Here is a 19,537-nt window from a genome sequence, read left to right on the forward strand (position 1 = left end):
CTCATCGATCGTGCGCGTTTTCCCGTTGCGATTTCCGCTTGCCCCGGTATCAGCTGGCGAACGGTACTTGGGCGAACGATGGCCGACACAATGGACGGAAGAGAAGCTCTCTGTCTCCCCGCGGGAGAAGAATACCAACGGGGGGGTGGAAGCGACAGTCGGGAACGAGGCTCTGGTGTCCTCGGGTATTCCGAGTGGCTGCGTTTGGCAGTGGTCGACAGGGCCGTTTGAGCGATTCGGTTTATTTTCGGGTCAAGTTTTCGCCCCGCCGCTTCGCAATCAGCCGCCGCATTGTCCCCATGACAATACATTTACAGCGACGATCGGCGTGTCTGCGTAGGAATTCGTCGAGCGGCGAACCGTCCCTGTTTCCACGGATCTACTCGACGACCGTCGTATTTTCAACGGGATTTTCGGAAATTCGTTTCAACCGGCGTCGTTTCGTGCCGCCAACCGGTGAAGGACGCAATCGATTTTCATTGAGTTCCCCGATAATTGGCGAACTATAGTTGTTAAGGACTTTAAAAACCTGGTTCTATGATACGGTCGCCCGATACGCGCCATTTTTAACAAACTACTGCAGAAATTATCGGCCTTCCGATCGTCCAAATACGACCGGGATTAAGTCTTCTACTGTAAAACGGCTTTTTTTTTGTTTTCTTTCGTATTTTTTTTATAAAGAAACTATGTCATTTCTTGCATCGGCCTTTTCAATATACAGGGTGCCTGACCACCCTTGGGAAAAATTTTAATGGAAGATTTTAGAGATAATTGGACTATATCCACATACAAAAAGCAAGATAAATGGAAACTTTATATAGGAATCATATTGAACGCGAAATATAATATTACTATAATTTATGATATAAAGAATATAAATTATATTTATTTAATAACCATAGAACTAGAAACAAAATAACTTATTATGATAGAACAATTTTTTTTAAATCATTTCTCGCTTTTGCTCCAATATATAAAATATATGAATAGAAAAAGTTGCTTTAAACTAATTGTAAGAGCTGAACAGTCTCGATATACATACAGGGTGTTCGACCACCCCTGGGAAAACGAATTTTTAAGAAAAATCGACAGAGGGTAGGTGCCTAAATTTTTGGACGAAAATGAAACATTTAAAACGTTTATAAAAAAATTATTTTTAGTTGCAGGGGTAAATTACAATCATTTTTGGTGAATAGGCATACCCACAAAATCCTACTCATTTTCGAGAAAAAAATTCATTTCTGAAAATATACTGTCTGAACAGACGTACACCTATTCTCCTGAAATTTTTTGGCGAAAAAAAAATTCAAATCGTTCTAAAAAAATTATTTTTAGTTGCGAGGGTCAATTACAATCATTTTTGGTCGATAGGCATACCCCCGAATTCTTTTGTATTTCCGAGAAAAAAATTCAGGAAGGCGGACAAATTTTTCGACAAAATTAAAAAATTACAAATAATTCTGGAAAAATTATTTCTGATTGCGGGGGTCAATTTCAATCATTTTTGGTCAATAGACATACCCCCGACAACCTACACACTTTTGAGAAAAAAATTCTTTGCCACAAATATAAAGTGTGGCCAAAGATCAATGATTATATTTTTCGTTTTTATCACTTCTGCATTTACTCTTCTCTATCAATTGGTACAAAAAGTGGCGAAATATCTGAGGAGAAATTTTGTTTATAATTTTTGTGGCAAACTTATTTAACGGAATTACGACTTTCTCGTAACAACGTATCACAGTTTAGCTGTTTTAGACAATTTTAAAATTCTCCCTGTCCAACTTCGTTATTCTATTTTACTGCATAACATGTTAACAAAATCCCAATAACGGTCTCATATAACACTAAACAAGGGCTTACGTTACAATATGCAACAGAAATTCTAAACTTATTCCATCAGAATAATTTTGTAAATTAACATGAATATAAACATTTTTAGATTTAAGTAGTTCAACATCGACAATTATTTATCAAAATTCGATTCCTCTATAACCAACAGGAAAAACACATAAACAATTAAAATGTGATCTTTTAGACTGCAATAACAGACATATTGCAATGACAAGCTAAACTCAATTAAATGAGAGAAAATTTTGTCGCATCTCTGTTGTAGTAAATATAGTTGTAAAGGTCAACAATATTCTTTATATTCAATATTTTAATTTAATTTTGACAGGGTTATTAGATCTTTTTAGGTGCGCATTGTTTCTCTTATGCGGGTATATCCGTAATTGAATCGCGGATAAAAATGTAGAACGAATGTCACTCGTAAACGGCGAATTGGTTGCTCCGAAACGAGTCAGTTTATATTCTTCCGGAGAACAGAGCTCGATGGCCGCCCCTAAGCGTGTTGCTATCACATAAACGACCATGCAAAGATATCCAATGATTTCCTAAGGAAGCTAGTTCACCCCTTATCGTTTCCCTGTTCTTTGCATCTTCCCCATTTTGTATGCTGACTGCGCACGTCCGCTGCGAGTAAATAAATTTCTATCACAGACAACGTCTGCTCCTTTCGCCGCAACGTCATGAGTAGTAGAATTTAAGACTCAAGAACAGTATCATACAAAACAAAATATGTTTAACTATGATATTACTATTCCTATTTATAAAAATTGAATATTAAGACTATCTAGGAATTTTATAAATTCTTCGAACAAATTCTTCTAGCTTTAGTTTACATATCCAATTAGATTCGTCAAACATTACCACGAGTTTCATAAAATATAAGAGATTATCGTGTTTTTTATACTATACGAATCGTGGCTTTTATATCTCATTTTGTAATTACTACGTTTCAAAAATAAATTTACGGTTGCAAGAATTGCACTTATTGCCGAAAAAGCAGTTTTTAATTATTCTATTCCTTTCGCGAAACTTTAACGTTGAATATTTAATATCTACACTCACAGAGGGTACAACCCAAACGCGGATTTTAATAAATTCCGCATACGGGCAGAGTAGTTAAAAATATACGACACATATTTTTTTTTACAGACAGAAATTCATCATAAGCTAATGAAACTACTCTTCAACCTTTTAGAGTTGGAAACGACTAAAGCTAGAAAAAATGATATAAAGGACAGTTGTAAGGCTTTTAACGAAGACTACCATAATATAATCAAAACTTCTGTAAAATATTTTTTCCATAATATTATATTTCTTTTTATTTTAGAAATGCTTTTATGCATAATGATCAATTTCGAAAATTTATCGAGAAATGTTTAAAAAATGGGTCCACGAAATAATATACAAATCATTGGATGATATTAAATGTATAAAAAAATTTGCATTAATTTAGATAATGATAATATAACAGAAACTAGGCAGGTCAGATAAACAATGCCAAACTTCTCCATCTTTCGACATCTTAAATACGTTTGAGAAAAAAGTAGCTGTTGCTTTAGCTGGAATATAACAGTTCTTTCATTAAGTTTTTTCCATCAGAATATAATGGAAGCAAATATTGTTCTTCTAAAACTATTAAATGTACAGTAAAAAAGAACACCTACTGTTCCGTAAATTGCAGTGTCATAATTTCCTTAAAACTTTTAAAGAGATAGGCCTTCTATCATCTGAAAAGTAATAAAATACTGGATGTAAACGAAAACAGACAGGATGTGTCCAACAGAAATCGACATTTTTAAATTTAATCAATTCCTGGAATTGGCAATATTGTACGTATGCAGGTTTCGTTTGTTTGTGCATACTGATGCATTCATGGACAGAAAATTATTATGTAATATAAAAAATACTGGTATGCAATGTGATTTTACAAGTACAAGTTTCCTCTTTATTATTCTTCTTTACCTCTAGTTATAAAGTTAAAATATACATACAGGGTGTTCAGCCACTGCTGGGAAAAATTTTAATGAGAGATTTTAGAAACCAAAATAAGACGAAAATCGAGAATATCAATTTCCTGATTGAGGCTTCGTTAAAAAGTTATTAAAAAATTAAATTAAGAAATTTCAAATCAATCTGAAAAAATTATTTTCGATTGTGGGGGTCGATTGCAATCATTTTTAGTCATTACACATACCCCCGAAATCCTACGCATTTTCGAGAAAAAAATTACTTATCAAAAATCTCATGCGAGGCCCAGAAATGCTTCCCTGAAATTTCATGCGAATCTTTAAAACGTCATAACTTCCGAACGGATTGGACGATTTTAATGTTTAAAAAAGCAAAATACGCGTATTTTGGTGGAGAATATGTAGAAATCGTAAAAATATTCGAAAAGTTGGTCCTTGACCCCGGAAAATGAGAAAAACCCTACAAAAATGGTCCAATGTTCAAACAGCCATATCTCCTACAATAGTAAATATATTTCAATGAAACTTTTTCCTGAAGTAGAGGTCATAGGTACCTACAAAAAAGTATTGGACAACTTTTCTATAGGGCATCAAACAAATTTATTAAAAATCAAAAACGAATTTTTAAGAAGGGTCGTCAGGGGGTAGGTGCCTAAATTTTTCGGCGAAAATGAAAAATTTCAAATCATTCTGGAAAAATTATTGTCGGTTGCAAGGGTCAATTACAATCATTTTTGGTCAACAGACATACCCTCGAAATCCTTAGCACGTTCGAAAAAAAAATTCAGGAAGGTGGACAAATTTTTCGACGAAAAAGAAAAATTTCAAATCGTTCTGGAAAAATTATTTTCAATTGCAGGGGACAATTACAATCGTTTTTGGTGAATAGACATACTTCCGAAATCCTGCGCATTTTCGAGAAAAAAATTCAGTACGGATGGAACTTTAAACGTTAATAACTTTTTAACGAAGCCTCCATCAACAAATTGATATTCTTGATTTTCGTCCTATTTTGGCCTCTAAAATCTCCCATTACAATTTTTCCCAGGTGTGGCCGAACACTCTGTATACTAAACAAAATATGTGTCGAATGTTTTTAAGTACTCTACCTGCATGTGGAGTTTCTTTACAATCGATGTCTAACGCTTGAAAAATGTCCCTTGTCGATGCTCAAAATTCAAACATACAATATATATTTTCTCTTAAAAAATTACATTATTATCACACACTATAGTTATAAAAAATTCGATTGACTGACACTGAAAGCTAGCTGCTCCTTTCAGAAGACGTTCGAACATCTAGAAGCGATCGTTCGCAAAGAATCAACAGTGTAAATACCAGCTGTGACAGAGTTGTCAAGACGTAACCGTGAATATTGTAATCTTAGTAATACATTCTCTCTGTTATCAACGATTAGTTCACAAACGGGACATTAATCACCCAAGATTTCTAAACAGTTTCGAGTGGCTGAAAAAATCTTATTTGGCCGTAAACGACGAAACTTCCCGGCAAGCCCGCCGAAACTCTCGAAAAAGACCAGACAACCGCATCGTCGTTTCAGAGAAAATTTAATACCCGTTGCAAAGAGAGCTCACCGTACTCTACGCGTCCGTGATGCTCGCGTCGAAACAAAACAAATGGCCAAAGTAAACGTCACTTTTGTCCACTTCTATTCTTTAAACCCTATTCTTCCATTTACTCCTCGCATTGTAATTCCGACCGAACAGTCTCGCTAGTGGCAAGTCCCTACGTGCCGGGCATGTCAAATTCGACACATAAAACTGCCGCGGAGACAGTAACCGTTCCGGCTTAACGTATCGTCAGCACGTGTCTACGAGGCGTCGCGACGTCGACGTCGTTCACGTCGTCGTCCATTATTATGGCGGTCACATGGACAGCCGTAAATAATTGGTATCGGTTGTTCATTAACGAAATGACCCTCCGAAATCGTTCGAAGGACACAGGCGAAGAAGAAAATTACTAGAAAACGAGAAAACGTACTTCGGCCATCGAACGAGACGTACTATTTAGTCGAAGAACGAGAGAAGTCTTTGTAGCCGCTGAAACTTCGCTAATTTCGTATCTCCTCTAACAAAGCCCCGTTAACTACGACCGTTCGTTCACCGTGGAACGTGACCTATAACTTTAAACGGGGTTTTATCGGTCCCGGGATAAACGTAAAGGCGCGAAGGAGGCGTTAAGTTTGAATAATCATCGCGTCCTAGCGATCTGTCCTACACGCCAGGCGTAAGACACGGTATTAGGAGGAACATTCCCGTGTTACGAGTTGATTTTTAACGCGTTTTTTTAGAAATTTTACTAAAAAAAACTATGTAATATGCGAAGCAAAACTTTTATAGATTGAGCAAGAAAACTAAAATAAAAAAGAAATGAAGATTTTTAAATTTTGAAGCTCTTTTTCAATTTCTATTTTTGTGCTTGCCGATATTTCAAAATTTAACATTCGTTGACGTTAAAAAATACTTTTTACATAAACGTTCTCAAGTAGAACAGTCATCCACAAATAACAATTTATCTTTTGGCGATATGTGGATAAATAAACTGATAATGCAATTTGCACGTGAGTTATATTATTTGTCTTTGGTAATAAGTACAGTAATAGAATATGTGAGCAAGCACAATTAATTAACTGATATGGAAATATGACCAAACACTCTGTTATTAAAAAAAAGAAAAATCTTCTATGGTTAGTGAATCATGCTTTTGTTTCAATTCGTGGACAAAATCATCCTCACCAATTCCTAAAACTGCTTCAACGACGTTAGCGTCTATATTATTTACAGCGTATTACAGCATTTGTGGTACAACCGAGAAGGGAGTGCTTTTACATGAAAAAACAATTCGAAAATAAAGAATAGAATTTTTTCAATCGAGGCTCTGTTTTCGAGAAAATAGATTTTGAAACTTCGATGGAGTATGGCCTGGACATCAATACAAGTAGAAAGAGTGAATATTGGACATACACGCCAGGCAAATCGTATTCAATCGCACGTATGTCCGATAAATCGAATTGTTTTTTGCATGTAGAATCACCCCTTTCTCGACTGTAGCACCAATACTTTGGCGTCTCCTATATTACATACGTATTACATATCCTATTTTAAACATAATTACATAAGATTAAAAGGATAAAAAGTAATATATACAGGGTGTTCGGCCACCCCTGGGAAAAATTTGAATGGGGAATTCTAGAGGCCAAAATAAGACGAAAATCAAGAATACCAATTTGTTGATGAAGGCTTCGTTAAACAGTTATTAACGTTTAAAGTTCCGTCCGTACTGAATTTTTTTCTCGAAAATGCGCAGGATTTCGGAAGTATGTCTATTCATCAAAAACGATTGTAATTGTCCCCAGCAATCGAAAATAATTTTTCTAGAATGATTTGAAATTTTTCTTTTTCACCGAAAAATTTAGGCACCTACCCCCTTCGATTTTTTTAAAAATTCGTTTTTCATTTTTACTAATTTTGTTTGACGAGCTATGGAAATTTTGTCTAATACTTTTTTGTAGGTACCTATGAGCTCTACTTCAGAAAAAAGTTTCATTGAAATATATTTACAATTGTAGGAGTTATGGCTGTTTGAAAATTGCACCATTTTTGTAGGGTTTTTCTCATTTTCTGGGGTCAAAGGCCAACTTTTTGAATATTTTTACGATTTTTACATATTTTCCGCCAAAATACGCGTAGTTTGCTTTTTTAAACATTAAAATCGTCCAATCCGTTCAGAAGTTATGATGTTTTAAACATTCGCATGAAAATTCGAGCAGACATTTCTGGCCAGAAATTATATTTTCGGTGAGGAATTTTTTTCTCGAAAGTGCGCAGGAATTCGGGGGTATGTCTATTGACCAAAAATGATTGTCATTGACCCCAGAACCTAGAAATAATTTTTTTAGAACGATTTGAAAAAATTGTTTTTCGTCGAAAAATTCAGGCACCCACCCCCTGTCGATTTTCTTAAAAATTCATTTTTGGTTTTTAGTAATTTAATTTGACGACCTACAGAAAAGTTGTCTAATACTTTTTTGTAAGTACCCATGAGCTCTACTTCAGAAAAAAGTTTCATTGAAATATATTCACAATTGTAGGAGTTATGGCTGTTTGAAAATTGGACCATTTTTATGGGGTTTTTCTCATTTTTCGGGGTCAAGAACCAACTTTTCGAATATTTTTACGATTTTTACATATTCTCCATCAAAATACGCGTAGTTTGCTTTTTTAAACATTAAAATCGTCCAATCCGTTCAGAAGTTATGATGTTTTAAAGATACGCATGACATTTCAGTGAAACATATCAACGCTATGGTCAGACATGAAATTTTCGGTAATGAATTTTTTTCTCGAAACTGAGTAGGATTTCGGGGGTATGTCTGTTGACCAAAAATGCTTGCAATTGACCCCCGCAATGGAAAATAATTTTTCCAGAACGATTTGAAATTTTTGAATTTAATTGTTGATAACATTTTAACGAAGCCCCGGTCAACAAATTGGTATTCTTGATTTTCGTCTTATTTTGGCCTCTGGAATCTATTAAAATATTTCCCAGGGGTGGCCGAATACCCTGTGTAATTCAAAACAAATAATTTCATGAAGAATTAAGAAACAAAAATTGTTTGGGCCCCACGAAAAATGCCCAAATTTGCCACGTAATAAAAGTGTTAAAAAGTTATTGAATATGCGTGCAATTGTCGCTGCCATGTTTATTTGTCAGTTTTAATTATTTTGTACAAATTTTATTCATATTTCTAAGATATTGTATTAAACGACACAAGCGATTACTTGTACTTTTTCTTATTAAAAATATCATATTTACATGTCAAAACAGTTATGACGTAAACGTAAAATGTCATCTACTTTAATTCTAAAAAGTAATAATAGTTTTTGCAACGAGTCGTTTCAGCATATTTCTTATCACTTTCGTGTGGTAAAACCCTTTTATCTCTTATCAATAAAAAGGTATGATGTTTTACTTTTTGATAAATACCGTTACTTGTCGAACACATCCGACAGTTTAACCTGCACATTGTTATTCTTAAATCTTTGGCGTACCGATTAAAAAAGAAGACACTAAAATCCATGCAATACAGTTCGAGATATAAACAATTGAATATACGGTGGGTGTCTACGTGAGTATTCGAGCGTGTGTGCTTGAAGGTTAACGAGAAAAGCAAGAAACTCACAGTTTAGGTAGAGAAGAATCCCAGCGACGAAAACGAAGACGACAACAAGCAGGACCAGGAACAACAACAGTATAGTAGGCCTGCACCAAGGGCTTCCCGGCATTTCGGTTTGTCTGCCATCCTTGGCGCGTTTCTGATCTATGACGCTCGACTCCCCGCTGACGTTCACGACGACACCCTTGTACGGATACTGCGGCGTCTTTTTCTCGGCAGGGAAGCCGTGATCGTCCTCGGGGTCGGAATACACCCCGTACGTTTCGAAATTGTTCTTCCTGTATCCGTTCATTTTCTCAGCGTTGGTCTCATCCTGGTCCTGCGTCTTTCTGACGTAAGCAGCCGACGACGTGGATCCCAGCTCGCCGATCTTCAGCGTCTGGTCGTACGACTTGTCCTGGTACCTGGAGGACGACGAACAGTCGTACTTGGTGCGCTCGTAGCTCTTTGAGCTGGTCAGCTCGTACTTCGAGTCATAGGATTTACCAGTGGTCTCGTACGTTTGTTCCTCGTACTCGTAGGATCTGGGCTCGTAGGACTTGCTCGCCTCGTACCTGGGCAACGTTCCGTACATCTTGTTCGCGGAATGATACTTGGTCTCGTACTTTCTCGCGGCGAGGTCCTGCTGCGCGGAGCAGGACAACTCGTAGGCGGAATCGTGCGTCTTCACGCCGGACTCGTAGCCCTTGGAGGGCGCCGGTTCGTACACCTTACCCGAATGATGATGGTGGTGATCCTTCTTCGGCTCGAGTTTCAACGTCTCCTCCGCGTATCTCGACGCGTACTCGTAATCTGTCAAATCTCTCGAGTATCTCCTGCCGGACTCCGGGAGCTCCGCGGGATAAGTCCTGCTAAGCTTCTGAGCATCGCTCCTCTCGTAGGGCGCGTCCAGGTCCGATTCCTGATACGTTTTCTGATCCCCCCGACGATCGTACCTCAGGCTATCCTCGGGATAAATTCTGTTATCGTATCGGTCGATATCCTCCCTCTCGTACGGGTTACGATCGTAGCCTCTGTAGCCCCTCGACTGATCGTGGTGGTAACCCTGCTCGTATGGGGGCAGCCCCGAAGCCGACTGGGGATCCTGATAAGGCTTGGAGTCTTGGTACTCGAGGTACCGGGAGGATCTGCGCTCGCTACCATAGTCCATGGAGCCCTCGACCACGTTTGGCAGTTTGCTGCTTAAATTCTCACCGGTTCCGGTGGACAGTGCTTGACAGCTCTCCGCATGCTCGACTAAATTCGGCAGCCGCGACAACGAGCTACCTGGGGTGTTCTCTGTTAGGTCGAGCTTCAAACCGTTGCTGCTCGTCCTGCGCATCTTCAGGAATTCGCATCGTCGGTCTCGAGCGACGAACGACCGCGACGACCGCTCGTTCTTTTCGACCGTCGACGGTGGCTGTTAAAGTAACGCGGAGGTCATTTCGAAGTCGGTTAGTAGGCAGTTGTTACGAAGCGTGGGTGTTAGTTGGTGAGCGTCACCGAATCTGGAAAGAAGAGAAGAGAGAGGGTGTTAGTTATGTTATCGTGATTGAAAGATGAGGATGGGTTTAGCGTAAGTACAAGTAAAGAACAGTTATTCGAAAGGTTATGTTTACCATCCAAGTGTTAGTTTAGAATTGGTTTGATAGTTCAAAATTTATTCAAGGCAATGCTAGTATAATCTGACAGATTATGTCAGTCCGGAATGTCCGAATAATCGGCAGCATATTTACCCTGATTGTTCTAATAGACATTTCGTCCTACAATATACTCTTTTGACCAAGAACAGAGGTTCCAACCTCTTTGGATATCCTGTATAATCGTTAATCTGGTATGTATCAATTGGATAAATGTACAAAAATTATTCCAAAACTTTATTTTTTAAACACGTAAATAATTTTTGACGAGACGTTACTGTTTCAAAGTATGGTCTTACTGGCGATTCCATCAGCGTAAAATAATTTATTTCTTCTAAGTTGAAATGAAATGTATACGATAGGAGATTCAGTGTGCCTTTCCCTTTATTTACAATCATCGTGAGGACGTCGGTTAGTTTAAAGTTCCTGTAATTAAGGAATACAGTGCGAAAGGGGTTCTCCCATGCATATCGCCACTTTTAATTACCTGTCCGTATTCTCGTGACGCGTGTCTAAGACGGTGCACGGGTTTGCCAAGGTCTCTGTGCGTGTTTATTCGTGGTCCGTTATCGATGTATGTATCTGAATGCAGTATGTTCAGAGCCGCAATATTCTGTAAGCGCTCCTCCAGACTACGATTACAACCGTATGCTCGGTACCTCACGAATAGTCGATATAACAATGACGACGATAATACTCGATCGTGCGTGACCGAAATGCAACGTTCGTTGCGGCCGGCGATAATACTAGTAGCTGAATTCACGTGCGCCGACTAAATTTCGACGGCAACCAAAGCCCTGCGTGTAAAATAAAATTAACATTTACGAATATCCCCCGTCCGTTTACGAAGTTCATTGTCTATTTCTATTTAATACACGAAACTCGAAATAACGTAGCGTATTTCGTTCATAGAAACAGCAGTATGTATAAAAAATACAGTCACAAATTTCACTACAACCCCTTTAACCCCATCATATGTAACGTATCATATTATATAGTTGTCATAAAAATATTAACGTTGGGACACTACGTGCAATCGTATTCAACCCAATTTTTTTATTTAACGATACTAAATAATCTGAATCGTACTCTTCTTAAAAATGTTGCAATTCCACTATAGTTGCAACTTAATAACAAACTTATAACCATTATTTTTATTATCATTACTATTACTGTTATTATTATGCAGCCTAGAACGTCCTCGATAACCGACAAGCTTGACAAAAGCTCTTACAAATTTTTTAAATTTATTAATAATCTACTTAAAAACGTTAACAACTGTGGTAAAATTTTGAAACAAAGAATGAGGAAACATTAAACATCAAATTTCAGATTCAACAGTCTTCGTCTAAAAAAAAAATGACTGAAAAATGCACAGTGCACGATTGCACTGGTTTCGACCATAATATGAATAACGAAAAATGTACTGTACATAAAAAAATAAAAACTGTGGTATCTTGAATTGATTATTGTAATTTGCAAAAATAGACACACTTTGATTTGGCATTTCTCCTATACTATAGTTTAGAATTTATTAGTCCAGGGTAATTGATACAATAACTGCAGTAGAGAATTCTTGAAAGTATTTAAATATTCTTCAAACTGTACTACAAAAACTTGAACAAATTATGGAATAAAATTTAAATTTTTCACGACGATAAAGCTGCAATGTACTCGACAAGCACACGAAAAGAGTGGTTTCATGAAAGAAATATTGATGTTTTTTTCTGTCCCTTGTTTCTCCGGATCTGTATACCATTGGCAATATATGGAAATTACTTTTCAGACAAATTTATTACACTGAACAGTAATATGAAAATGGCTTCCCCTCTATCAATGTCTTTGAAGTCTTTCAAGAAATATTGTATATTTCAGAACTGTAATTAAGTAAATCACAACTACACTAGTACACATATAATTTTTCAAAGCAATCCCTCTGGAATATCATGCCAATACTTTGATGATGTAAATAGCTTTACTTATTATTAATGCCTTGGAATTTTTTCAGATCGATTTGAAAATTTTTAAGTTTGTCGACAAACTCCACGTAGTCGAATTTTTTTCTCGAAAATGCGCAGGATTTCGGGGGTATGTCTATTCAGTAAAAATTATTGTTAATTGACCCCTGCAACCGAAAATAATTTTTCCAGAGCGATTTGAAAAAATTTTTTTCACCGAGAAATTTTAGCAGCTTACCCCCTGTCGATTTTTCTTAATAATTCGTTTTTGATTTTTAATAAATTTGTTTGACGCCTTACAGAAAACTTGTCTAATACTTTTTTGTAGGTACCCACGGGCTCTACTTCAAAAAAAAGTTTCATTGAGATATATTCATTATTGTAGTAGTTATGACTGTTTGAAAATTGGACTATTTTTATGGAGTTTTCCTCATTTTCCGGAGTCAAGGATCAATTTTTCGAATATTTTTGCGATTTCTACATATTCTTCGTCAAAATATGCGTAGTTTGCTTTTTTAAACATTAAAATCGTCCAATCCGTTCAAAAGTTATGATGTTTTAAAGGTTGGTATAAAATTTGGGGGTAACATTTTTGGCCAGAAATTATATTTTCGGTAAAGAATTTTTTTCTCGAAAATGCGTAGGAATTCAGGGTTATGTCTATTGACCAAAAATGATTCTAATTAACTCCTGCAACTAAAAATAATTTTTTTACTGCGATTTGAGATTTTTTAATTTTGTCGAAAAATTTCACACCTACTCGAATTTTTTTCTCGAAAGTATGTAGGATTTCGGGGGTATGTCTATTCACCAAAAATTATTGTAATTGGCGCCCCTAGCTAAAAATAATTTTTCCAGAGCAATTTGAAAAAATTTTTTTCACCGAGAAATTTTAGCAGCTTACCCCCCTGTCGATTTTTCTTAAAAATTGGTTTTTGATTTTTAATAAATTTGTTTGACGCGCTACGGAAATTTTGTCTAATACTTTTTTGTAGGTACCTATCCCTCTACTTCAGAAAAAAGTTTCATTGAAATATATTCATTATTGTAGGAGATATGGTCGTTTAAAAATTGCACCTCTTTTATGGGGTTTTTCTCATTTTTCGGGGTCAAGGAACAACTTTTTCAATATTGTTAGAATTTCTACATATTCTTCACTAAAATACGCGTTATTTGCCTGTTGAAAAATTAAAATCCTTCAATCCGTTCAAAAGTTATGACGTTTTAAAGATACGCACGAAATTTTGAAGTGACATTTCTGGCCTGAAATTACATTTTCGGTAAGGAATTTTTTCTCGGAAAAGGTTAGAATTTCGTGGGTATGTTTATTGACCAAAAATGATTGTAATTGACTCCCACAACCGAAAATAATTTTTTCAGAATGATAACTTTTTAACGAAGCCTCAATCGAGAAATTAATATTCTTGATTTTGGTCTTATTTTGGGCTCTAGAATCTCCCATTAAAATTTTTCCCAGGGTTGGCCGACCACCCTATATAATATTGTATTTTTTATGATATTCTACATTAATATGAGTCATAATCCTCACTCAGACATAAGTTGTTAACAAATGATAATTACTTCACGATTCCTTAGGATTGCTAGAAGCGTATTACGTAATAATTCTATCTTTCTCGAATAGTTATTTATTTAAAAAAAATTGCCAATCGAGGTTATTCAAGGGAACAATCTCGTATAATGGATTCCGGAGAACTTAATTGCTGAAAATTGAACAGAACGAACACCGCTTGCACGTACTTCGCGAATAAATTTATAATTTTCCAATTGCAATCGAAGAAGCGACGGCGCCTCTAATGGTTATCAATTCGCGGACGGAACTCTGAACGGCTATCCGGGGGCCGATCGATAATTAATTAAGCATGATTGCGGAGAAACGACGAAATGTCACGTTCTCGGAAGTTTCCACGGAAACGCCTGCAAGAATATCGTTTCGACGTAGTTGCGAAACTTCTCGAGTAGTGTACAATGAGTGCTCCGCAAACAGTGTCCCGCGAGAATGGCGTTTATCTTTCATTCGTACGTTACGTGAAAGCCGCGCTTTTATTAATGTATAATAGAGTAATCCGGGCAGCGCGGGCGCGGTTCGTCACGAGCCAACAAAACGAAAGTTTGTTTCTTCGCGTAATTGGAAATCTTCGCCCGGTGATCGAACGACGATTCGCTAAGCAAGGAGATTCCAATCGAAATAGTCGATCGTTCAGACAGGACTGGGGACGTCTGCATGGAAACGCTGTTAGGATTGCATTGAAAACTTTTCGCGAGACACTGAATTTAAAAAGAAATCGCGCCCGACGCGCGATAATCGTTTGTCGCTCGAACGAATTAATATCCAACTATATTCATCTTAAAAACTTTCCTACATGGAGTGCCCCAATTTCTCTGTCTTCGAGTTACAATAATTTATAGAAAAAAATTTTTATACGCGAATAGGGAGGTTGTTTTTTAAAGTTAAGTTTGCTTATTAACGTAGGTATGGGATTAAAGAGAAAGTATTACATTATAATAGTATATAATGTGTGTGTTAAATTATTATTATTTTGTAATGAATTATATGAAATACTCTTTTGGAAGAATGCAATTATTTCATTCATTCACTTCACAAGATCTTCTGTAAATGATAAATGTCGAACTAAATTAATAAGATTCCATGTTTAAGGAATATAGACTGTCGCGCAGAATATTTAAAAAGGGCATAGAAATAGGGGCAAAAACAGGTTTTTATCCTTCAATAATTAATATTTTACACACAAAAAAATACCTTTAAAAAGAATATATCTTCAGTAGATTAAATCAAAATTGGTTTAAAGGCACAGAAATCGGGATAAGTTCAAATTTCGAGTAAATCAGGTAAGTAGATTTCAAGAAAAATTGCTCAACAGTTTCAGTATCACATGTTCGTGTTCAATTTGACTTTCATAAAACATTAAACGTATTTGTTTCTAAGTAATTAGTGTACATGAAGCGTCTAGTAAAAATTACATGAAATTGCTTACTTTCGTTTGTAAACTTATGCTGTAAATTAAAATGTTGACTCTAATTAGAACATTCCTCTTGTTTAATATTTTCTATTCGTAGTATTTATTAAATCTTCAAAGAGTAAGACTCGATGCTTTTTAACAGTGATAACATAGAAAATGATTAAATTAAATAGTTGTTTAATAGAATTGATACAATAGGAAATGTAGTTGAAAGTTAACTTTGTAACAGACAGTTATTTGAAATATTACAATTTCAAAGAAGAGATATGAGTTCAAAGCTTGGTTCTATAAAAGATATATTCGTTATTTTTTCTCTGTAATTTTAATTTTTTTCCACTATTTGCAGTGATATGGAATTCCTTAACAATTTAAGATATAAAACCATGGTCAAATATTTTCTACAGGATCCATATTCTCACTTGGTGTTTCAATTTTCAAGACTCTAAAAAAATAAATTTGACGAAATATAGAATGAGCACAATGTGACTCGGAATGAAGCTTTATCAAAATTATTATTCGTTCGCGTCCCACAAAGCACGTATTCGACAAGAGCAAGTAGTAAAGGTCGGTCTGTGATCAAACAAAACGTATCGCGCGACACACGGTAAAAGAAAAAACCCTCACGGCGATAAAAAACCTGTAACTTCAATTATGACCTGAATATTTTAATGAAATTAAGGAGAAATAAAGGAATTAACCCAGACCGATAATTAAATTTGTCTAGTTTTTCACTTAATACATTTACATAGTTTGATATTTTTAATTTTCTTAATTATAATTTTATTACAAACTGTTAATAATCGAACTGTTTTATTATTTACCGATGTGACAATATTACAAAATTTTTCGAAATTAAAAACTGAACTTACGAAGTTACTGTTCATATTAGAATTATGTATTAGTGTATATTAGAATTATTTATGTTGATGTATTCGATTGTTAGATTCTCTAGGTCGCAAAGGAAGACAATTTTGTAGTAAAATTGTCACTTTGTTAAAAATTATTTTAATATCGTTATTTTAGTACGAACGATCTTCACACTTATACAATTGAACTCTAAAATTGATACAACTATTTTGAATGACCAAGAGTGATGTAATCATTGTTAAAATTCAACTCATTATATTAAAAATTGATGTCTAATAAAGGAGAAATAACTATGTAAAAATTTATTTGTGTATGTTTTATACTTTTTTATAAAAAAAATTCCCAACAATGATCGAGATATTAACAAGCATTTATGTCTCGAAATTTTCTACTATTCCAGTATTCGAAAATAGAATTTACCACGTTACAACACAATTATTTCTCTCTCAAAAAATATACGAAGTTCAATTTACGTCTTGAACTAAACCAAAGTATAAGGCTTACGTGCACGCGCGTGTTTCAAAGATAGAAGCAATACCAATTGGCTGATCGACTTGTATTATCATTCCGGTCGGGTCTCCGTCGTAAAATGTTCGTCGGTGACTAAACTGTAGTAATAAGTACTGGGAGGGCTCAAAGGCGAGTAATAAGTACGACAAGGGCTCAAAGGAGATTGCTGCTCCGCATGCAAATATGATTAGTTCCGGAGCGTAACTTCATTTGCGTATATTAAAAGCGCAGATAGCTCACTTTATGTAAACGACGACTGGATGGGCGTGGTGAAGGATCCCCCGCTATGAGAATAACGCGGGTCAGGACGGAATATGGGCGGGGAAAAAAAATGTTTTGCCAGGAATTGTAAAAAGCGAGTAGCACGACCGAGACAATAAAAACGGCCGTCGGTCCGAAGAGAAACGGGATAAAGGTACTGCCGTTTCCTGGATCCTGATTGCCAGTCGTTAAATGTTCCGTCCGAGCGCCCGCCATCGTCGACGTCGCCATCCCCTTGGCGCAACCGTCGATGTTCAGTTCGCAAAAAAGATGCTCGTAATTACGAGCCACCTCGTTATGACAATACACCGAGCTAAAAATGGAATATTCACGCTCTTTTCGAACGGCGTTGCTTAGCCACGCGTGACCATCACTGTCCCCAAACGTTTCGACAAATTCGTTTATGAAGATACAATCAAATATACCTACATACAGGAAGCAAGATAAATGGAAACTTTATATATGAGTCACACTGAACACGAAATATTAATATTACGTATCGATATAAAGAATAGAAATTATAATTATTTAACCAGTTAACTGTTTCGACCTCTTTGGAAAATTTAACGATGACGAGTACACTTGTGAAACACAGAGTATGTGTAATATGAAATTAGGTTGTAATAGAATGACTTTTATTTTTTTGTTTCATTAAATATTTTCCATATTTATGCCTTTTGAATACACGTAAAAAGGAAACGAAAAAAGATTCTCATCCTGAATTTTACTCTTTATTTTCGAATTGCTTTTTCGTGTAAAATCACCCCCTCACCGGTCGTACCATTGGCGCTGGGACACCCTGTATATTGACTTTGAAATATTGTATAAAATTTAATTTCTTTCCCAGTCCAAGCTCAATGAAATTAATTTTTTAAATAAAATTTAGTAAATTTACAGTTTAGTATATTCACATTTAACCAATAGGTAAGCAATCGATAGAATTACGTATTTTAAGATTACCTGAATTTTCAACCCGTCAGCCAGGCGTAACCCTTTAACCAGTAACACAACGATCAAAGTTTTCTCCTCCGTAGTTTGTTAGTTAGGACAATCGAGTGGTCTAGATAAAATTGGTCGTTCGACGGTGCTAGAGAGAATCCTCTCCCGAATAACTTACGGGATTAATGAGGATTCAAAGTCAAAAGACAGTTGGGACTCCCCCTTCCCGCGAGCTCGGGGATTCTAATTAAAACGAGAATGCAGTGCGTCGTAATTTCACCGACAATTATTTCCTTCCGTGAGAAGCGCACTGGTACGGACAAAGGACGAGGAAAAATCCCCGATGTCTACGATTTTAAATAGATCGCGAGAAAGAAAGCGAAAGAATCGCATTTAACGAGAAGATTTAACGTTTGCGTGGCATGTTTCGTCTGCGAGGAACGATCGATTTCATCGTCCCAGTAGCGGGCCAGAATTCGCTAACGTGAGAAAAATGATTGACTGATTCCATCAGTGAGAGCACTCGGAAAGTAATATTTAACGATTATTCTATTACATCAATTTCATTTTGTTCCCGAATAATTATAAAAAGGATCTATTTCTTGGATATTTACAGTATACTCCACGAGAGCGTTGTCTTGATATCTAAGAAAGTAATTTTTGAAAAATTCGAAAATAGGTTTAAAGTACACATATAATAGTACTTTTTTAAAGTGATCTATTATATTATGCAATAGGTAATTCGTGTTAGAAAGTCTCCACGATGATAAATTAACAAATATACATGGCAAATACAAGATATCGCAGCTTCTAGATAACGGAAATAAGAAATGTAGATCCTATGTATACTTCATTTATAATGTAATACTTTATAGTTAAAATTTTAAACTTCAATACAAAGAAATCAATTCATCAATTCACTATGAAAATGTATGTAAATAATGTAATTTCTATGATAGAAACTTTATTTTTATCTGAACTTGCTAAGGTACAAAATTTAATCAGTTCCTATGCAAGGGGACCTGATATTTTCCAACATTATTTTCATTTTTCGGGAACGACAATGTATGTCTACGAAAAAGCACTATTTGTAACTAATACATTTGTCTTTGTTAATTTATTATCTTGGCAGTTTACGCAAAACGAAAATGAAATTAGGAAGCATACAGTAATACTAAGGGAATTAATTACAGAAAAGTTCCCTGCGTATAATTCCCACTGAAATTAGTTGATTGTATCTGTCGTGTTACAAATGAATGTTTAAAAGAATTGCAGTCAGTTGCATTACAGAAAGGACTATTCTTTTTAAATTCTGACATTTATTCGATAAAATATCACAATGCTAGTTTGAGACAAATTGCAACAGTGT

General features: G+C 35.7%; 1 protein-coding gene across 3 annotated transcripts in view; it reads right to left on the minus strand.

Annotated features, from left to right (window-relative positions):
- Positions 1–19,537, minus strand: part of LOC143340550 (agrin) — a 903,627-nt gene that overhangs the window by 726,278 nt on the left and 157,812 nt on the right. For all 3 annotated transcript variants that reach the window (XM_076762655.1, XM_076762656.1, XM_076762654.1), the window contains exon 2: positions 9,022–10,502. In XM_076762655.1, coding sequence (XP_076618770.1) covers positions 9,022–10,336 — 1,315 coding nt within the window. In that variant the 5' untranslated portion in view covers positions 10,337–10,502. The remainder of the gene's footprint in view (positions 1–9,021; positions 10,503–19,537) is intronic.

Source organism: Colletes latitarsis, chromosome 3 (genome assembly GCF_051014445.1).
Source record: "Colletes latitarsis isolate SP2378_abdomen chromosome 3, iyColLati1, whole genome shotgun sequence".
Lineage (NCBI taxonomy): Eukaryota > Metazoa > Arthropoda > Insecta > Hymenoptera > Colletidae > Colletes > Colletes latitarsis.